The sequence below is a fragment of the Anguilla rostrata genome, chromosome 6, assembly GCF_018555375.3.
Source record: "Anguilla rostrata isolate EN2019 chromosome 6, ASM1855537v3, whole genome shotgun sequence".
Classification (NCBI taxonomy): domain Eukaryota; kingdom Metazoa; phylum Chordata; class Actinopteri; order Anguilliformes; family Anguillidae; genus Anguilla; species Anguilla rostrata.
In genome coordinates, this window is record NC_057938.1 from 22,720,134 (window position 1) to 22,743,283 (window position 23,150).

Consider the following 23,150-nt stretch of genomic DNA (forward strand, 5'->3'; position numbering starts at 1 on the left):
GCAATTGAACACACCTGACTAATCCGAAACACCTGAAGCCATTTGTCCCAACCATTATGGTGCCCTGAAATGGGAGGACTATGTATAAAAAGTGCTGTTACTTCTACATGGTGAAACCAAAATGTATTACAAAATGTCTTTGACAAAACTCCGATAATCTGAACTTTAATCACATGAATTGTTTGATTACAAATCTGAAATTGTGTAGTACGGCGCCAAATCAAGGAAAAACATAGTCTTGAAAGCTACAAATGTTATGGTGCTCACTGTGTGTGCGTGCATGCATGCATATGTATGTATTTACACACACACACACACACACGTTAATTTTTATTTTTACACAAAATGCAGTTTCATTGTTAGTCATTGTAGGACACTTCTAGGAATCACCATTCCATGTTGATGGGGAATTTGGGTTTCTGTGGCCTTCTCTTGGTATTAGTGACAGCATGCTGAGCTGGCACAAAGTCAGGTTTTTTGGGATTGCTTGGTACTTTCCCCAGTCGTGAGTCTGGGTCTCGGTTCTGACCTTATCACAGGCTTTTCCATTCCAGTGAACACGTTTAGAGAAGAATGCGACCACTTTCCAAGTGAATTTATTTTGATAATTGCTTACTGATTTATATTTTTATCAGTTGTACAAGTCTTCTTATGTTTTCTTTTACCTGCCTGAGCCAAGAGAACAGTCTCGTTCCCGGAGGGCCAAACAGGTGAGGGTTCCACTGTAAACTGACCATGGACAGCTGGTTGTCAGTATCCCCAGTTTTGCCATTATATAATCGGATTGGTTTCAGTTGCAATGTTATTGCATTAAATTAAATACTGGGTTTTATCAGAAGATGGCAGCAACTGGAAAAAATAGAGGTGAAATTCAGGTAATAGGGTAAAGTTTAGCTACTGTAAGCTGTTAGTTAAACTTGCCATAAGAAAAAATGACCATATATTTTATTGCTGTAATTTTCTTATGAGGAAGTGATTGACCTGTGAGCTAAAGGTTATCTTGTGGCTTTCTGGCAGTGCCTGAACTTTAGCTTTTTTCTGAGGGGGCACAAAGCAAGTAGATTGTTGAGGATTTAAACTAACCAGCCTTGTAATTTCCCTTCTGGAGAAAGTCAATAGGTTGAAGAAAAAGCAGCATTTTTGTCTTTTTTATGGGAAGTCATATGGCACATGTTACTAGATAGGATGCTCAAACAATATCCCAAAGTTCCCAAGTTGTATTTGTAAGTAACTATATTACTAGAGGATCTACATGCAGTGTCCTCACTTGGCCAAATGGCAGTTTGTGACTTGGTAAATAGAGTTTAAGATCACAGTGGATGCTTTCACATATACACTGTAGCGCTGCTTCCAAGGAATGGTGTATTGATGTGTGTTTATAAACGCTGCCCTGTAGTTTGTGTCACAAGAGAACTAGCATGGTGTCATTTAGCCAGCACTTTTATTGCATTTGGGTCTGGTCAGCGATATCAGGTGAACATATTGTGATGACTTGTCACTGCTTTATTTAGCTTCTGAAGTCTATCCCCTGACTGTGGAATTGTTTTGTTTAGGCAGCTTTTTAATATGGCAATACAAAGCACCACAAGCCAAGCATGAAGATGTAATACAGGGCCACAAATGTATTGGTGGGTTACATCCTGTTAAAATGTAAGGTGACTTGGAATGGCTTCCCAATTACATTTTCCAAAATATGCCAGTCTGGCACAATCCACAGTGCAAACCACATTCGTGCATGAGAAATTTTGATGGCAATTTAATTTAAATAGTGAAATCAGTCAAAAACTTGCTGGGAAGACACTTTTTGTCGCAGTATTTACTGAGCTGTGAATGTTTATTGTTTTAAAGCTCAATATAACAATACATACTATGATGTATACATCAGAATACATCATAGTATATGAAAAAGACCCAAAGGGAAATCTCTAGAAAGAAACTGATCTTTAGGGGTGCTATGGATGATACAAACACTGCGACAACCAATGGCAAACTATAGGAATGGCCTTGAAGCTGATTTTTGTATGGTGTCCAGCAAGAAAGGTGTCATTACTTAGATATCTTAAATATTCTTTGAAAATATTTTGTTTCAAATAAAAGGCTGTCTAGAACCAAATATATGGACCTACACAAAATACATTTATGTGTTTCACATCAGAAATGTCAACTGTTTGGTGTTTTGTCGTCAGTAATAACTTCTCCGGTGCCAGTGGGCGCGACCTGGAACACGTGGTTAGTACGAAACAGGAACTCTGAGGGCGCTCAGTGATGTGTCCGTCAGCTGACTGACTAGCACTGCTATGAGAACAGACATGGGGGTCCAGGTAGTTGTCTTATCGCTACAATCTGTAGCAAAATTTTTATCATACATGGATGTATGCTAGCATTTTGCTTTAAAAAATTTTTTTTACTTTTTAAAAATTTATTTACTTTTTTGTAATTTCTGCAATTCCTGTTTTTAAGGCTTTCCCTGATTTTTTGGCAGGTCTGGATGGTAACTGTCACCCTTAACATAGCCGATGGTGTTAATGGCATAAGCCTACGCGTTTTTACAACAGCCTATGGCCAAATGCTGGTAGAAGAGAGTCCCTTCCTTATCAGCAGTTGCAATCAGATGTTTGATAGCCCCTGTCAAAGGTATTGATGCCCAATATTCCTTCCCCCGTCATGGTAACAGGTGCTCATCAAATACTCAAACCTACGACATATTATACAAAACAAACTTTAACTAAATAAAAACGAACACACAGTGATTGTTTTATTTTACTAATGCAGTTTGAGCAAGTTCTACTTCCAACAAAGTTTTGTTAAATTAAAGAAAAAAAGAATATTCTTTCTTTCAGTGAATTAAGCAATTGAATGCTCCAGCCTTTCAATATACACTACGTGGCCAAAAGTATAGGGACACCTGACATCAAACATCTCATCCAAAATTATGGGCATTAATATGGAGTTGGTCCACCCTTTGCTGCTATAACAACCTCCACTCTTTGAGGACGGCTTTTTACTAGATGTTCTAGAGCAGTGGTGTCAAACTCGTGCCATGGAGGGCCGTGTGTATGCAGGTTTTCATTCCAGCCTCAGATCTTGATTATATAATTAGTTAAATTATTTGCTGAATTAGGGATGCAGGTTTGTGCACAATGGTGACCCGACGTCTATGGTGACCCGCATTGTCTAAATAAAAATTTTCTTATATTCTGTGCTTCAATGCAGTTAAACGCATATGGCTGAATGAGTAATTGGACTCAATTAAGGCAGCATTAATTGGTTGGAATGAAAACCTGCATACACACGGCCCTCCATGGCATGAGTTTGACACCACTGTTCTAGGGCATTGCTGCAGGAATTTGCTTCCATTCAGCCAAAAGAGTGAGGCTGGGCACTGATTAGGTGATTAGGCCTGGCTCGTCAGGCACTGATTGGGCGATTAGGCCTGGCTCAAACTTGGATGGAGTTGAGGTCAAGGCTCTGCACAGGCCAGTCAAGTTCTTCTGCACCATTGTCAACAAAACCATTCCTGTATGGACCTTGCTGTGTGCAGGGTGCACTGTCATGCTGAAACAGGAAAGGGTCTTCCCCAAACATTTGAGGAAGCACAGACTTGTGATTGTATGCTGTAGTATTAAGATTTCCCTTCACTGGAACTAAGGGGCCAAGCCCAAACCATGAAATACAGCCTCAGATCAAGAGGTCTCCAGATACACTATATGACCAAAAGTATTTCACTAGGCTGTTCCTACCAGCCGGCAACTGCCCGTTTATTTTATGTTTTTAAGCATCCAAGCAAATCGGCTATCGCCAAATGGATGAAGCGCCAGTCCTCCAGTCTGGACGCTTAAACGACGTCACTGATTCAGAGTTAGGCACGGAAAGTATAATAGTAGCCTAATGTACAACAGCAACACAAGTGTTTGTTAACATATAGTGCATAAAATACGTTATTGCTGAAAGTTTATTTTGTTAGAAATATTTATGCAGCAAACAAGTAGCCTACCTATTCATTTTTGCGCTTACTACACTATTTGTTTAGTGATCACACAATGCAGGACGCCTAAATTACGAAAAACATTCCCGTGGAGTTGTTCAAGGATGTAAATTGGCCACATACGCTGCAAATTCTGGTTCAGTTCATATCCGTTTCGTTAAAATGCTCACACAGTTTTTATTTTCGGTTTTTCGCGTTGATTGGTGAACGTCCCGCCTACTTTTTGTAACAACCATTCATTGGTGTTTCATGTCATCAATTATAACCCCTCGGTGCCAGTGGGTGCGAGCTGGAACACGTGGTTAGTGCGAAACAGGAACTCTGAGGGTGCTCAATGATGTGTCCGTCAGCTGACTGTTACGAGAACAGAGATGAGGGGACCAGGTAGTCGTTTTATCGCTACAATCTGTAGTAAAATTTCATCATACATGGATGTATGCTAGCCTTTTACTTTAACGAGCAATACTGAGTGGCAGTTTGCGTGCTAAAGATTAAACGACAGTACTAAATCATCTATACCCTAACAACTGTTTGCAGGTTGTTAGCTATTGTTTTAGTTTTACAGTCGATCATCTGATCGGGAACAGAGTCTAAGTCAAACGTTACTGTGATGCATTTTCCATGCAGTTCGCAGGGTCGAGCTGTCGGGATTCGCTTGGCATCGCTGGGACTGTCTCTACCTCAAACGCTGGCACCATGTTTTTGGATGTCTGTATAAAAAATGACACATTGGCTAGCTAATGCTTATTACGAGCTCAGTTTGTTACTAGCTACGTAGCTAGCCGCATAAGTAGCCAGTAAACGTTAAGTGGTAGAAAGAGATAGCCGGCTAATAAGGGATATTTATTGTGATGCTCGTAAGGAGAAAGTATAACGCCAGCTAACTGCAAGGATATTTGAAGGGATTCCAAAGAAATGGAAGACGCGCAGCAGAATTTGCCTTTCATCAGGCTGTTGAGTTATGCCGTGGGACACTTTTTGAACGACTTATGTGCCTCTATGTGGTTCACCTACCTGTTGGTATATTACCACTCAGTACTCGGGTTCCAGAACGCTTATGCAGGGGTGTTACTGCTCGTTGGGCAAATTGCGGACGGTATTTGCACTCCTCTCATCGGCTACGAATCGGACCGGACCCCAGGCTGCGGGAAATACGGCAAAAGGAAAACATGGCATCTAGTGGGTGAGTACGAAAGCAGTGACCATTCAGTGGGTGAGTGAAAGCCAGTGTCTTCAGTCGAATGCACATGGGTGTTCTATGAATACAGACTGTATTCATAAAATAAATGAATACAGTATTATGCCGTATAGGGTATAAATAGTGTGTACGTTTTTCGTGAAGTTTGACGTGCAATACTGTTCCAGAATGTAAAAACGAAAGTCATTAAATGAACATTAAAACATTGTCCAGATGGTGTTAGTCTAGTGTTCCTCGTGACAGCATTAGTCAGAAAACACAGGATTGTTATGTGATGAACAGCTTGGTCCAGAATTATGTGGAAAATGCACCAGAACGGGAAGTGCAGGAGTGAGTCCACTGCTTTAATGAACTAGTGAAACTGAGGGGAAAAAACTGTTTTTGAGTTAATATTTAAAAAATAGCATTAAAAACATTGGATTGATATAAATCATTCTGAATCACACGGTTTCATTCAAAGTAACTTTTTTGGTAAATCTAGTACTGTATACGATCAATAAGCTTAAGGAAAGGAGATGGAAAAGGTTTTTATGTTTCATGTTTTAGAAAATAAGAAAGTCGCACACTCGGATTCCTCCTTGCTGTGCTTATTCACCCGGACGAAGGCATTTTCTGCTGAAACGTTGGTTTAATAAACACAGCAAATAGGAATCTGAGTGTGCGACTTTCTTATTTTCTATTATTTACGTTCCGTCAATCTGCACTTCTTTCATTTTTGGCTGTGCGCCGTTTTTGTATACGATAGCCTATATGTTTCATGTTTTACGGAACTTGAAAAAGATTTTTGTGATCCAGAGATTATTTAAGCTATTAGTTAATGGCCCTGGCCCTAAACTATAATATGGCACATACAATTGGAAAATTGTATGGTCTCCTAGTTTGGCTGTTCCCTATGTACTCATGGCGTATATTTGTGATCTCTACTAATACAAATATTTGTAGAATAGCACAGTTCTATATAGTCTCCAGGTTTGTTGTGGCGAATTGGCCCTGCAAATCCTATCACTCGTATAAAAGTTTGCGGCCTGTAAAGTGAACCATAGCTTCATGTAAAGTGCTTTCAATGCACCTAGTGAGGTGAAACATTTTTCATGTAGACATTTTGAAATAGACAAGTGCTAAATACAGAAACAGACAAATTCTTCTTCTTCTTTAAAAGTGGATTTTTCATAGTTTTAATTGGTTTCATAGTTTTTTCTGGCGTTAATAAGTAACATAATTCACATCGTAAGTAACATAATTCACTTAGTCAGCTATTCACCCTCAAGTGCACTTCACTGCCATTGCATCACTGACATCCCACACCGTTAAACAATTGGTGGCAACTGAACTTAAGAAGTGGTGTAAAGAGTAGTGTTTAGATATATGTATGCTTTCAGATATATTTTATGATGTATTCTGTTTTGCAACATAATAAACAAGAGACCTACTTCTTTCTTCACAGATCTATTTACTGTATTTTTGGACAAAATCCATATGCCCTAGTTCATAATTTTGAGGTACAGTTGAGTGCTAATACTTGGTATTACTGATTCAGTGTGTGTTGAGAATACATGCTTTTAACTCCCATTTGACACCAAATTTGATTTAATACCTTGACTTTTCAAATCTGGGTAATCAGGATCAATTTGCATGGAACTGGCCAGTAGTAAAATGGTTGCACTTCTGGTTTGTTCAATGAGGGTGTTTGGCTTTGTCTTTTATGTTCTAAGGGCAGCTTCATCATTCCTAGTCTAAAGCATTCTTTTAAAACGTAAGGGGTAATCCTTTTCCACAAATTATTCATTTTTGTTCCTGTATGTTTTTAATTCACTACAAAATGATGAAATTAAAAATGTGCATGATGGCTAGGTTGTTTTATTATAGTACTGTAGCTGGAAAATACAGCAAATACATCCTCCACTGTTATGGTCTTGCCAACAGGAACTGAAACGGCACATGACTCAGATCAGTGGTGTCAACATAGCAGGTGCACATGGGTGCTCTCTACCTTACTTCCTGTCTCTTTCTCTTGTTTGCTCTAGTTGTGTTTTTTTTCCAACACTGCAAAATGCATACAATAACACTTGCTACAGTATCAGTTGCAAACTTGAGAATGTTAAACACACCAGTCAGTTGACTGGTAGCATATCTCAAGAGGTTCTGAACTCTGGCTTTGTTTATGTATGGTTATTTCAGGGCTTTGAGGCTTAATTAGCACAATGAGGAATTAGCAATTAGATAATAGCCTAAATTGTTGTCCAAAATTTGCAATCAACTTTGGCGACGCCGCACACGACTAACTATGGTGAGCTGTTGGGTGGCTCAAAATGTATGTGGTCTGCAAGTTCCAGCATGCCAGTGTTGTCTGTTGTGTGCTATCAAATGCTGACAATGCTAGTGCCAAAGGCAGTCTGTTGCATTTTCCAGTGATGGAACAGTTGACTCCTGGGTAACAGAAAGCGTTGGTGTCCCACGTCTCTTTCAGGAACGGTCAGCGTCCTGATCTCCTTCCCCTTTATCTTCAGCCCATGCCTGGGCTGCGATGAGTACACCCCGCAGTGGGTGGGGCTCACCTACTTCATCCCCTTCATCATCATCTTCCAGTTCGGCTGGGCGGCTACTCAGATCTCGCACCTGTCGCTCATCCCCGAGCTGGTCTCCTGCCAGCACGCCAAGGTGGAGCTCACTGCGTACAGGTATAGCCGCTCTGCCTGACACTGAGAATGCTGCTCTCCTGGTTCCACTAGACCCCAGATTTTTTGAGACTTAGCCAGTGAACCCCATTCACTGTTAATGTACTTGCACTTCTACCAACTGCAGCTGTTGTTGGTTCTCATCACAAGTTGAGAAATGATTGCCTGACTTGCTTGCATAGTATTTCTTTCTGCACCATGCACTGTACACTGAATCTGACCAGCAGGAGTGCAGTTGGCTTATTTGTAAAGTGTTCAGGTTCTGTACTGAACTCCCATTTTTCACAAGGTTCCTTTCCCTCCTTGAACCTGCGCAGGTATGCGTTCACAGTGGTGGCCAACGTCACGGTGTACGCGGTGGCCTGGCTGCTTTTTCACTTTCAGGGGGGGAGTGAGGACCCCTCCATCAGTGACAACCTGGGCCGCTTCGACATCCCTGTGTTCAGGGTGAGAACTGCACTGTGGAGGCTGAGGCTGTGGAGGTGGGGGGGAGGGGGCGGGGCGGGGGGGAGGTGGGTGTTGTGGTTGACGGTGTGGAGAGTCTGTGAGTCTGTGAGCCAGGATCAAGTTTGTTATTCAGGAAGGATCGAGTTTAGAGTCAGGATCAAGTTTGTCATTCAGGAAGGATTGAGTGTAGAGTTAGGAGGATCAAGTTTGCCAGTCAGGAAGGATCGAGTTTAGAGTCAGGATCAAGTTTGTCAATCAGGAAGGATCGTGTTTAGAGTTAGGATCAAGTTTGTCAATCAGGAAGGATCGAGTTTAGAGTTAGGATCAAGTTTGTCAATCAGGAAGGATCGAGTTTAGAGTCAGGATCAAGTTTGTCATTCAGGAAGGATCGTGTTTAGAGTTAGGATCAAGTTTGCCAGTCAGGAAGGTTCGAGTTTGGAGTTAGGATCAAGTTTGGGTGTCAGAATCAACTTCAGAGTGAAGCTCAGCTGATGTGTCGTGAGCGTTCTGGTGCAAATGGCTGCCTTGCATCACAGGTGGGTGCTACAGATTGGTGGTGGTTGGAGCAAGTTTCCCCCTTATTACTGTATAGTGTGCTGAGTATGAGAAAAGCGCTATATAAATGCTATGAATTATTATTAATTTTTTTATAATTAATTTTTATTATTTCAAAACCATGAGTGGGGATTGAGTTATATGTTAGGATTTTGAAAATGGCTGCATAAACACTGTCCATTTCGTAATGGATCAAAGGCTGAGAGAGATAATAGATTGAAAAAAGCTTCTCATAAGGACTATGAAGATGTAAATGTGAAATGGGATTTAGAGAATGTGGAATATGCGTGCGTACCTGCGTGTGTGTGTTTCCTGGTCCTCCCCCTCATTAGAACCTGTTTTCTGGTCCTCGTTAGAACCTGGCTCTGATTGCGCTCGGCATTGGGGCTGTGTTCTCCCTGCTGTTCCACCTGGGCACCAGAGAGAAGGGGCGACGCTCGGAGGAGGCGGACTCTGAGCCCGGGGAGCGCCAGCCCCTGATCATACGGCCCGAGACTGCCCTGCCCACACGACTTCTGGAGTGGAAACACTGGCTGAAGGAGCCAGCCTTCTACCAGGTCAGACCACCTTGTGATGTCACAGCACTGCTGTATCAGGTGTTACAAAACCTGCACTTATCTTTATACATGTCGTTACATATATTTTGTCCAGTGGTGGAAAAGTGAGTGTTAGCGAACTGCATAATGGGCGGGACTACAATATGCTCTCCATTGTAAGTGTGTTACCGTGTGATTCTAATGAATATAAATCATGGTGACTTTGTTCCAAATTGCCCCCAAAGTAGTGTTACAGCCGTTGTGGTGTGTGTCCCGTATCTTTACGAAATAAAAAGGCGTCCATGTGTGCTTGAAATGGAGCCACACATGTAGTCTGTACATACACTATCTTGGTAGAGCATCCTTAAACAATGTCCTCAGTTAACCATGCAAGTAAATGATAAATATGTGAATATAACTGTCCCTACACATGATTAATTCAAAATTAGAAAGCAACTAGTGGTTACTGTATATGTCATATTTACATTAGTTGGCTAATGCTGACATCATGGTCAATTAAATATTTTAATGCATGTTTCACAACTTGAGTGGTGACAGTTTATTTAGCTTTTGGTGTCTAGCATGATTAAATATTTGCTAGTGGAAAGGGGAAATGTGTGGAGTGGTTTGTGTGGAGGGTTTTCTGTCTGTGACTTGGACTGTTGATACTGAAGTGCACTCCAGAGAGAAGGTTTTCCATGGAACCAATGTATGATGTCATGCATCTGATTTCACTTCCTGTTCACAAGTTTTTTCTAAGTCAGCACATTTGCCACAGTCTCTGGTGGAGGCCAGGAACCTTTTCTTTTCATTCAGCCAAACATGCCTATTATGGGATTCATTTTGAAATACTGACCTTTTTCCATAAAACTTCTAATCAGAATGACTTTAAGTTCAAGCTCCAATTGGATATTTTGTTAAGTGATAATTGTACATCAATCTGTTGAATGTATTTATTCAGAATATCATCCATGATACAATTTAAAGCATTTGTTATCTTTGTTTTTCTTTGGTGTCCAGGTGGCTTTCCTGTACATGTCCACTAGGTTGATTGTCAACATGTCCCAGACCTACATCTCCATGTATCTCACCAACTCTCTGATGCTTCCCAAGGTACAGTAGGAGAGAGGGGGAGAAAGCAGGAGAGATGGCGAGAGAGAAAGCGTTGGAGAAAGTGAAACAAAGCTTTAGAGAAAGTGGGAGAGAAAATGAAACAAAGCAAAAGAGAAAGAGAAAAGGGGGGAAAGGGGGGTCGAAGGAAGGGAGGGAGAGAGGGAAGAACAGTCCTGTGACTGGATTGGTGCTAGACAGACAGTTTTCACGCATTTGAGTGTGTTTGTTTGAGTGGACAAGCAAGTTGGGGACAGCATGTATGCGACAGTGGCATCTGGTTTGACAAGGTTGTGTTGTGGTGTAGAGCAGATGTCTTCCCCCTTTGCAGAAATTCATCGCCACCATCCCCTTGGTGATGTATCTGAGCGGATTCCTCTCCTCCCTGGTCATGAAGACCTTCAGCAAGCTGATTGGTCGAAGCGTGAGTGTCTGTATCTCATCAACAGAATGCTGTGGACTTCCCTACTATATTTTCCATAGATAGGGATAGTAGGCATATTTGCAATAAATTAAGTTCTGGTATTATAAGTCACATTAATGGAAAAATGTTTTCACTTGGGATTGACAAATGCTTTCTTGAAGTTATTCATATGAATACTTATGTAGATATGTTAATTTGCTTTCCTTTTTATCTTTCCTCACATAGATGACCTACTTTGTAGGCCTCTTGCTAATCATGGGCTTTTCCTACTGGGTGTTGGTGGACACAGCGATGGGGCAACGGGTTTATGGGGCCGCAGTGCTGCTGGGTGCTGGGTCAGCCACGATCCTGGTCATGTCCCTGTCCATGACGGCTGACCTCATCGGGGAGCATTCGGTAGGAATTTACAGTCTGTGCTGATGTGCCTGTGCCAGTGCTAAAAATGAAATACAGCATAAAATGGCTTCCAAGACTCAATCAAATCAAAGACATTGTCTCTTCGCCTATCCAAAAGTGGATTTTTGATCATTCTGAGGAATGTTCTAGAAAAAAAACACTAAAGGAGCTGACAGTAATTCATCTCTGCCTATTGCAAAACAGCAGTGGGACCCAAATTGTGGGGGATGGGTTGGAAAATGTTACAAAGTGTGTTAACATTATTTACTACTTATAGTACAGTTAATTGACTGAACTGCAGTGATTAAAAATGATGTTAATGTATGTGTTGTAATGAATTTAATGACAAACTGAATTGGGACAGATTTGTTCTTTATTAGCCATGAATCATCATTGACTGAGTCTTTCTTTCTCCTGTCTTGTATTTGGCAGCAAAGCGGGGCCTTTGTATATGGGGCCATGAGCTTCACAGACAAGGTGGCCAATGGCGTTGGAGTGATGATTATCCAGCTGCTACACCCCTGCCAGTGAGTCCCTCCCTTTTACCCTGTTTACACTTCCTGTCTCAGTCTCCAAACTTCCTGGTCGAATCCCCCATTCCTATGTCCTCTCTCGTTTCTCATAGCTTAGCTTGTTTTTGTTACAAATCTTTTAAGGAAGCTTGGGTCCAACAGTGCTGTGGAGCTTTTATGCAAATAACTGCATATATTCTATTCTTTTTAAACACAATAGAGTGGGGCTTCCCAACCTTGTTCCTTGAGCTCTATCGTCCTGTAGGTTTTCATTTCAACTCTAACATGGCAGACCTGATTCAACTAATTAGCAGCTAGATATCTGTTGTATCTGTTGAATGAGGAGTGCTTTGTTAGGGTTGGAGTGAAAACCCACAGAATAGTAGATCTCCAGGAACCAGCTTGGGCAGATCTGCCTTCCGAGGAAACCGGAAGTAACCACAGCCAGCTTTTAAAATTTTTTTTTTTTTTAAAGAGGAACAATGCAACATTGTCTTTTGAAGCCAAACAACAGCTCTAGGTTGTGTATTTCTCATCTACTATACCTAGCTTAAGTGAAATTGAAAAGTCCATGTGTTTTAGACAACTATTTACTTTTGTATGATTGCTGTAAAGAAGATATTATTACTGTGCCATAGGCAAATTTTGTTTAAACATTTTCTACACTTCTCTGCTTTCCATCCAGTCATTTAATTAATATAAACGGCAACCAACATTTCAGAAGAAAATGTACCTTTTACCTAAAAGTATCTTCAACTCAAACCAAAACGATCACCAATTATCTATCAGCAGTCATTAATCTGTTTTACCATTTTTAAATGGATCAGTGAAATGGTACACAAAATACTCATAACAAAAAAGAGGAAAGTTGCAACTATTTTGTTCTTGGTTATTTAGGTGACTTTCGCTGCTTGGCTCATATGCCTTTTATGGCATAACATGTCAGAGGTGGTTCATTTCATACTGGACTGGTCTTCCCCATGACTACCACTGGCGAGATAGCCAAGTCACTGAAAATCACTAATTTGTAGCAGTTCCGAGCTGCCCTGAAATATGTTTTATTTTTAATTCATAACCGTTTTGACTAGGGAGAAGTGGCTAATAAGTTGTGGTCAGGTTTCATTTTCTTTTGTTACGGCGTTGGTTGTCAAGGACATCAGTGTTTGCGTGCATACTTGCGTGAGCGCTACAGAAGCAGCTAACTAACTGAGGGGAGCCGTGTGTAGCTAAAAGATAGTTATTTGGAAGCAGTCATAATGATAATAAAATCATCTATGTGCATGAATTTAACATGTAAATATGTTAATGTAGCAGGACCCTAACTTGCTCTTGGTGGTCTAATCTCAGACTCTTTGAATGAGAGTTGAAAGGTCATGTGTCTGTTCCCAGTACACAGCTGTGTTGCCCAGCCTGCGTGTGGTACTACCGTAACGTCATGGTGATTGTCACTGGGGGCGTGGCCTTTGCGGCCGCACTCGCCCTGTGTACCCTCCTCATCTGGCCTATCAGGATCCGGCAAAGTAAGTGTAATGAGCAAGGCAATTTATTCAGAAAGAAATGACAATCAGAATTTCGCTCTCAGTCTCTCTTTTGGACACACACACATACACACACACACACACACACACACGCACACAGATACATACACACATACACGCACACACACACGCACACAGGCGCGCGCACACACACACACAAACACACACACGCACACGCACACGCAAACACACGTGAACACGTGCTTTAAATACAAATGCTCATCCCAATGACCTGTGATCCTAATGAGCTTTGAGCAGCAGAGAATGAGACTGAGAGTGAGCGTGTGACTGCATGCTGGTGAGTTGAGGCAAGCGTTTGTTTGTACATATGCGGGGATGGGGGTGTGAGCTTGGGCCTGCATGTGGGGGCAAGCCTGTGAGTGCGTGCACATGTTACAGAGGGAACGTGAGAGTTTGGGAACATTTGCGAGTTTGTGTGAATGTGTGAATTTTACGAGGCTGTGTGAATGTATGAGTGAGCAGTGGGAGCAGTGACTGTGAGGCTTGGGTCTGAAGCACAGCTGCCTTACGTTTCAGACTCTCCACAGAAGCTGATAAACAGTCCTGTCATCAGACAGGTAGAGGGTGAGCACTCCCAGCCTGACTCAAACAGCTCTAATCCCCAATGTTACTGTAGTAGGGAATGTCATTAATCCTATGGCACTAATTGCAATTAGGGATTGTGATGGCACTAATTCCACTGCATAAGAGATTGTGATGAGACTAATTCCCCTGCCTTACAGATTGTGATGGCACTAATTCCACTGCATTAGAGATTGTGATGACACTAATTCCACTGTAATAGGGATTGTGATGGCACTAATTCCACTGCATTAGGGATTGTGATGACACTAATTCCACTGTAATAGGGATTGTGATGGCACTAATTCCACTGCATTAGGGATTGTGATGACACTAATTCCACTGTAATAGGGATTGTGATGGCACTAATTCCACTGTAATAGGGATTGTGATGGCACTAATTCCACTGCATTAGGGATTGTGATGACACTAACTCAACTGCATTAGGGACTGTGATGGCACTAATTCCACTGTAATAGGGATTGTGATGACACTTTTTCTATTGTAATAGGGATTGTGATACCATTGGTGTCACAATCCAATAGTGTTTATGGCAACCCTCACCACAAATTATCACATTGCTTTCACATTTAAAACCACAAAAATGTTTTGATTACGTAGTGTTATCAGTCAGTTGTGTTGCTTCTTGTTAAACAGCCCAGAAATACAAAATTAGATAGTCAATTTACAATTTATTGCACCTTCTCCATATTCATCTGAATTTAAAAAATATGGATATGTAATAGCTATGTATATTTCAAAGATCTGCATTCTTTGTATACATGTACAACACATTGTGTCCATTCTTTGCTTTATGGATGGTTCATGGAAACTGGATGTACAATTTTGTAAAACAAATCTGGCCCCCGGAAGAAATCGTTAAAGAACCTGTTAGTACAAGTAGTTAATAAATCTTGTACAGCTGATCCCACAAATTTCTGTATTGCATTGCCTACAGCACTGCAACACAGATTATATCGCTACCAATTGGGATAGCACTGAACTGCAATACATCTATCACCACCTACTGGGCCAATGCTGAACTACATCCAAACTGTATTTTCACCTATTATGTAGCATACTTCTGGAGCAGTACACTCTTTTTTTTTAGCGTATCTGGTATGTATTCTCCCTTTCCCACTCTCCCAATCGCTCTCTTCACAGCTCCGTCCGGTGTTGGCGGCCTGCTGGGAACAGATGAGCCAGACTCTGAGGAAAGCGATGACTGAGGGACCATCAAATGAGGATCAGAGCAGCGCCTCAGGGCAGCCATGCTGAGGCTGAGTGGGAACCACTGCTGAGCCTGATGGTGCCCCTGTGGATCTGCTCCTCATCCTCCGGACTCGTGGCTGCAGCTCTTTAGACAATGTGATTGGCTGTTGTCATTGTGACACAGTCTGCCTCAGTCACTTTCAATGTTTAACTATAAACTACCTTATATGTTAAACACTGAATTTATGAAGGCTATATTTTAACACATGTCAGTATATTTCTCTCTCTCTCTCTCTCCCTCTGTCTATATATATAAAACATGAAAATGTGCATATATACAGTATATGCATATATATGCACATTTTCATTTGGGCCAAATATATGGTATATATAGTGAGAGTTGTCAATATGTGGCACAGCTTGCTTGTAGGAGCAAAAAAACATTGAAACCCTAAGTCCAGGTTTTATGCAGTGTGGGAAAAGTCATAAATGGACTATTACTTTATTCCATTATTCCTTTCACTACCTTAGACTATCCTTAGAGAAACCTCATCCTAAGAAAACGGAATAAAAGAAGCTAATTTGGGTGTTTCAAAGGGAATTGAGAGGACATGTGTTCACTGACTACAGTGGCCACATTATTGGACAGGTAATGCCACTAAGATACGCACAAAAGACTAGAGTTCAGTTCAGGGAATGTTGTATATCAGTGCAAGCTGCATTTTTTAAGGTCTCATAGCCAAAAGATGAAGAGGACCAAGTTAATGTAAGCCAGTCAGGAGATTGAATGTCTGACCAACACTAAAATATGCTGTCTATCCCATGCATCATTCTTGGGATGGAGGAAATATGGGCTTATAACTTTCCCCTTTTGTGAAATGCTTAATCTCCAGAAATGAATTTTTGAATAATTTCATTTACTACGTAAATAGTGTGTGGTGACAGTGATCATACCTTTGCATTGCGCATTCTAATGAAAGGGAATCAAAATGTACAGTAAAAAGCAAAAGCGGAATTGTACTGTGTCTATTTCTGTAGTGAAAATGATATAGGCTACACAGCAAAAATTCACCACTAATATGTCCCTTCTGTCTGTTTTGTGGAAGCACTTTTGTTTTTTTCGTTACAATCCGGGCAATCAGTTTATAATGCACTGAAGCATTCACTTTTTCAGGTCAGTGTAACCTAGAAAAAGTTTACTTTTCTAAAAAGTTATTTTTAGTTAGTCATAATTTGTCATCTCTATGCTCCTGTGCAGTAGTACTGAGTACAGTAACTACATTCCTAAATGAAAGGTTTACCATTTTTATTTTTGTATCTCATTGAATTAATTGCGAATGTTGTAGGTGCCTTCAGATGATTAACTTGAATGATCATGTTAGTTGTGATCTGCATCCTCCGCTTATGAAAGGCTTATCTATGGAGTATATGTGATGAGAGGACCGGAATCTTCTTTTGCATATATTGATTGCTATTGTTCTGTGATTTAATTTAGGTTTTTGGACAATGAATAAACAATTACTCTGTCACATGTATTTCTGTGCAAACCAATTATATTCTATTTTGTACCATGTTTCCTGATTTTACTATGTATTTTAGTATGCATCTGAAACACCAAAACAATGTTTTTTTGTTTTTTTTAACGTTTTTCTATCATGATGAAAATTATATAAAGTTGATGCAATCCAGACATATGTTTGTACTGTGTTCATGTTCCATTTTGTGGAGACGTCCTTGTGACCTTAACTGCACTGCTTCAGGGTCATGCTTCAAGGCCAATTGGTGTCTAATTCAGACTCTTCCACAGACCACTGAAACAATTAGTAAGGACTTGGTGGTACATGACCTAAACATGAACATTTAAACAAACCAAGCCTGGCGCTCATTTTGTCCTTAGCCAGATTTACAGTATGCATTTTTCCTGAGAGTCACCTGGACACTGTGTTGTGAATTAAGTTGTGAAAATAGGCATACTAAGTGTGATAAAAGGAAAACAAATGAATTCAGTGGATGTTCTGGAAGTACAGCCTGCAGCTGCCGTGGTGATGTGAAGAAAGGTTTATGGACAGTTGGAGGAGAGTAGTTCATCCCTGCTCATTAATGGATTCCGTAATGAAAGTGGGTTGTATTTGCTGTCGATTGGGTGGGGTTTCTGTTTGTGACGATGCCAGGGTGGGGGACAGTGGACACCCCCCCCCCCCCCCTTTCCCAGATGGAGAATTGTACTCCCTTGGAATACAACTGCCCGCCGTAGAAGTTCATGTCCTACCACCAGCCAGACATTGGGAAATGTGTTGTGCTTCTTGGAAGAAGATTACAAGGTTTTCAAGAACAAAAATATATGTGTGTGCAAGTTGCCTGTCGCTGTTTATTTAATTATTCTGGGATCTGGGCAAGAAGGGGGAAATGAGTTTAAGTATGTTCCCCTGTCCTGATATTGCTGGAAACTGATATTGAAAGGAGAGAAAAGCTTGTTCTCAAACAGAATAATGTGTCAGTCAGCTATTCGGTAAAGGCATCCTGATGTATGACTTAATATGCCATTGTTCCGTTGGTTAGAGGAGACGACCTTTATAAATCTTAGAATATTTCATTATGAATCTTGAAATATTGAACTCTAAAAAATATTTATTGCATCTCGCTGACTTTTTTAAAGAATGCATTTTTACACATGAAAATTGTGAGCATTAATATTATTCTACAGTGGAGGGACTATCCTAAATTGTATCATCTCTTATGAGCAGTTCCCCCACTTACATCTTTTCCAGAGTGAACTGCACTGTAACTGAATTCATCATTTTGCATCATAGTACAAAAATCATAAAACACATACAACTCAAGCAGCCATTTTGTCAGTAAGATAAACAACATGTGTTTGTTGAATATAGGCCCTAATGTTATTGGTTAAAATGTAGTAAGTTTACAGGTCAACAGAACTTGACTGAAAACAATTAAGTTTTTATCCCCCCCCCCCCTCCCTCTGATGGTGTTTTTCCAGTTGCAAGTAAACATACTCCCACTCTTCAGGAGACATACCGTCATTTATCTGTCAAGAGTGCCTTTGTGCCAGATGAGTTATCCCATGCGTAGTCTTTGAAATGGTGTTTGATCAGATGCATAGACTCCTCTCAGAATGACTATCAGAACAATTATTATCGCTGTTGTGAGATGCAACACAACTAAAATATCTAATCTTTTCAAGCAGAAGACGTACTGTAAGTGGCAGCCAATACAGTGAGAGGAAGGTTGAGAGAAAAGTAACAATGAAATGTGGAGCAATGGAAGGACACTAGTCTTTAATGTATCACGAACCGCCCACCACGCTATTATATCTGTTTATACACAGGATACACACAATGGTCCCTCTTCCACTTCAATGGCTCCGATGATCATGTCCCATATCATCACTGAAAGATGATTTACGTCTCCAGCAGTTACTATGAAATTCAGTTACACATTACTGTTGTATTGAAACTCCTATTGAGTGTTTCACTTACATCCAACGTCTTGAAGTTGTGAGCAAAATGTATCACATCGTCTGTGTGATACAGAATATCAGGGCTGGGATTGGTCGCATTACCATTCCGCCTATCCTCATAGCTGTCACGTGAAAGGTTATTGAGAGCTTTGAGTTGGGCAGGATAAAGGGAATGTATGAGCTGACTTAGTATAGTAGAAATCTAGAATTTAGATGATTAAATATTTAGCATTTAGAAATATATGTGTATGGAAATTTTCATCAGAAAGTTTTTATGTGATCTCATTTAAATGCCCAAGATGGGTTATATTACTACTTTCACCCTAACAGCAAGAAGTAAGAAAAAAGTTAACCAAATTTGACCTGAATCTTTTATAAAAATCTTTTTTCATGGTAATAAGCATGATGCACTTTCCTCTTTTTTTGTAAATGTTTGTTTAAACAGTTGCCCTTACATACAAATTGTCTTAGAAATTATGAAATCTTATAAGCTCATTCAAGCAGTTGTACATTTACCAGAAATTCTTTATTGCAGTTTTATTATTGACAGTTTTACATTTTACATAGCTTTATCACGTACCAAACATTTTAAATATTTGCCAGGATCTTCTTTTATATTTCCAAGAAATTTTTTAAACACTTTTTCAAATCTCATTTTTCATATTTAATTTGCTGGCGATCTTAATTTTTACAGTTGTTCACATACTGAGCTGCTCATGCACAGTGCTGAAGAACTGCACATCTTTCACTCCTTCTCAATGCAGACTGAAGCTGCCAATCAACCAGAGTAGATTTTAATGCAAGATGAGGTGGGGAATCCCCTGATGACTCATCCTTTACCCCAGGCGACATTATGGCCGACTGTTTCGCCCAACTACATTGAGCGCTGGCATTGGTCACTTTGCAAGCTTTCACTGCATCAAGAACAGGTGCTTTACCTGGTGCCAAAAGCATTATTCTTCTGCTAAGAAAATTCATTTAAAAACATTTTTGATGTGAGTATAGCAATATTAGAGTGTATATTTCCAATGCGCAAACACGTATTTCTATATTGTTTTCTATCTAGTGATAATATTGAGCTCATTGACTATACTGTCATATAGTAAATTAGTTACATATTGTGTACCAATGGCATACAAACATAGTACTGGTGTAACATCTTTTGCTCACTAAAAGATGATAAGCTCATAATTGCGACTCTTAAGTGCTTCTAGGTAGTGATAGTGATCCAGATAGTGATTTAAACCTTTAAAAAATTCCAATTAGTCTTTGTGTAGCTGTATGGTATTATACCATACATTGTAACTAACAAAAGCGATTTCAGTGGATTAGTACTGTTTGATGCATTTCTGTTTATTTCTGTCTGCAATTCATCAAATTGTCACATTGTACAAATTTGTTATACCTTTCACTTATTAAATAACACTAATAATACTGTACTGTATCCCTTATCACTGCACCCAGAGTGTGCAGTCTTAATAATAATAATAATAAAGTTCTCACAAACTGGTTTAGCACCATGCTTGGTGATATCATGTTGTGGTGAATTAATGGCAAAATATTTATTTTTGAGAAGAGCAGCCATCAGGGTGTTAATTTAGCTTACTTGTGTTAAATAATTAATGATGTAACTTTAAAGGAAATCTCTGTTGGTGCATTTTAAATATTAATGATTTTAGCTTTAAAAGGGAACTACTTATAGCTAACCTACTTTAAATGTTTTTATTTGGGCCATGAACTGTACTAAATTGATGCACTTTCTATAAAACTTATTTAGACAATCAAAATGATTGCCCAATGTTTTCATCCTATGAAGGACACAAATATTAAGTTCTTGTTATAATATTAGGTTTGTGGATGGTAGCCCTGAATGAAAAGTTTACTTGGGGGCTACTACAAAATGTTACATGAAATCACTCAATTATAATTATATATTTAACTTCTATCAAATTGTATCCAGTAAATCATTACCATTACATGGTGTGAAATAGTGTGCGTTTATTATGTGGTGCGCACAATAAGGTAGTTGTTATTATCAGGTGAGAGACGTAGTTTCTTGAAGAGAGGAAATCCTTTGCTTCGTCTGCAAAAACAGCAACAATTAATGAACAGAAGGTGTCCTTTTTTTGTCACTCTTCAAATGATTTAGGGCTGTTTTGTAGTTATGAAAAATATAATGGCTTAAAAATTGTGACAGCTTGATCAAAAATGAGAAATTTCTGCATTTCTCTTGTTAACTCATCCCAATATCTAAAACTAAGCTAGAAATGTTTTGTTCGTAACAAGTATGCATAATAAAAACCCTTGTGTGAATATCATATTCAAAACCATAATTAATATGTGACAATGATTGGACAATAACAGGTATGATTACACAAATCCATCTGAATTTGCAGGACTATTGTACCAGTGTCTGAGCAGGAACCTGAAAACTTCCAGAACATCACATAATATGCTCCATCACAGAGACAGGGGTAATCAAAGGAAAGATGATAAAATAAAAGTCCTGTGAAGATCATTCAACCTTTATGTGGGCAAGAACTGGGTAATTCAAGGCTGGAGGTGGGAGGGATGTTTTAATTTCCACTGACTTGACTGAAAAATAAACAGCCTTTTCAAAAAAAAAAAAAAAAACCTGAGCTTTAGGCCCATTAAGAGGATGTAGCGTAATGAGTCCATGTCTTCTTCATGAACAGGAAGTCCTGGCCATAGGCTTCCTTAACAGACTCCAGCTGTAGGGCGATATTGATGAGCTCCCAGAGCCGTTGCTCTACCTGTGTGTTCCCGGAGCACCAGGGGTGGGGTGGGGGGGGGGCTGTAGGCGTAGTGCCGGTGGTGGCGGGAAGTGCTCGGAGCGCGTGCGCTTCAAGTCAGAAGTCATGAGTCCCTGTCTTGATCCAGCCCGGTCTGTGAGGCCGCACACATGAAAGGTCTGTCTCCTCCCGGGATGTCTCTCCCAGTGTTTAGTTCTGTCAAAATGGGGTTGAGAGTGTGGGTGGCTGGAAGTCCTCTTTTTTTGTTCAACACGTTTTTTTTATTCTGTGCAATATTCTATCCAAGCCAGAAAATAGCCACCACTTGAATGAGTGTTTGGTTAATCCAGAAACCCTGCTTCCTCTATCAACATGCACTGTAATGTCAGAGCTTGATAAACCAATAGTGTGTGTCTGTGTGTTTGTGCCTGTGCGTGCTTGTTGTGTGTGTGGTGTGTGTGTGTGTGTGTGTGTGTGAGTGTGTGCGCGTGTGTATGTATGCGTGTATATGCGCTGGTGTGCATGTGTGTGTGTGTGTCTGAGTGTGTGTGTGCTCGTGCCTTTGTGTGCGTGTGTATGTGCATTTGTGTATAGGTGCGCATGTGTCTATGTGTGTGTCTGTGTGAGTGAGGTTCTTGTGTATGTGATCCGGGCTCGTCTAACAGCCTGTGGCAGTGGAGCGTGCTGCTGGAGGAGCTGCGTTTCTACAGAGGGAGCTGCCGCCGCTGCTCCCAGTCCTCCCTGTGTGACCCTGTGTGTCTGCGCTGCCCAATCCTGAGGTGAGGATGACAGGGAGGGAGATGCCAGGCAGGGCAGCAGGAGGGACGAGCAGGGCAGCAGTGTGACTCCGGCGCGTGGCTCTGCAGAGCTGTTCTCCGTGGCCGTCTCCCCCTGCGCTTCCCCTCGCTCTGCCCGTCACACCCGGTTCCCCATGGCGCACCCCAGCCTCACGCACATGGGCGGCAAGCCGGCGGACAGCGCCGTCAAATGGCAGCTCTGCTACGACACGACCGCCAAGACCTGGTGGATGGTGAGTACGACTCGGAACGTTCCGAAAGCTCTGTTGCTCTGTTTCACGTCAGTACATTCCGGAAGCTGGTGCTTCATTTTTACAGCCAGGTTGATAATGCCTTGAAGGATATCTGATTTTGAAACTCTTTAATGACTTTTAATGAGTGTCATTAACAATGTATATCGCAGCATTACTTTGATGTTTTCGCTATCCCTATGCCTTAAGAGGTGAATTATTAGTTTAAAAAAAATGAATGAAAAACAAAAATATTATACATATAAATACGTTATAGGTGTTTATATGTGTTATATTATGTCTCCTGCCGGTTTTAATGTATATCACATATTGTGTATCTAATGTGTGACATGTGCATCACAAGAAACATGCATATTTTGTTAATCTAAATATGAGATCAAATTTTTTAAGACAGCATTTTTATTGTATTTCTAAATTTATGAAACATAATAATGAATGAAAATAATAAATGAAACATTATCTTAGCATTTTGATACTTCTAGTTTTTTTTTTTGTTTGCTTGATTGTTTGTTTAAACTTTCCAAAGCCTTAGCACAGCAAAGTATATTTGAATAATGAACAAAGGCACATTAATGATTGACAGCGACTATTTATCTTTCATATGTTATTTCCAAACTTTTCCTCCTGTGTGACCACTGTTGGAAAGTTTTCCCTCTCGGAGATATCCTTCCCAGGAATAAGGATGGGGTCTCACAAGGACA

General features: G+C 40.4%; 1 protein-coding gene across 2 annotated transcripts; it reads left to right on the forward strand.

Moving 5' to 3' along the window:
* Positions 1-4,267: 4,267 nt before the first annotated feature.
* On the forward strand, positions 4,268-16,862 carry LOC135256846 (major facilitator superfamily domain-containing protein 12-like). 2 transcript variants are annotated; one of them, XM_064339044.1, is made up of 11 exons: positions 4,268-5,168; positions 7,651-7,861; positions 8,176-8,305; positions 9,217-9,417; positions 10,417-10,509; positions 10,838-10,930; positions 11,156-11,326; positions 11,759-11,853; positions 13,228-13,358; positions 13,914-13,961; positions 15,123-16,862. In XM_064339044.1, the coding sequence occupies exons 1-11, from the start codon at positions 4,901-4,903 to the stop codon at positions 15,185-15,187; spliced, it is 1,506 nt and encodes a 501-aa protein (XP_064195114.1). In that variant the 5' UTR covers positions 4,268-4,900; the 3' UTR covers positions 15,188-16,862. The 2 variants fall into 2 exon arrangements, with proteins under 2 accessions (XP_064195114.1, XP_064195115.1); XM_064339045.1 differs by lacking the exon at positions 13,914-13,961.
* The last annotated feature ends 6,288 nt before the right edge of the window (positions 16,863-23,150 follow it).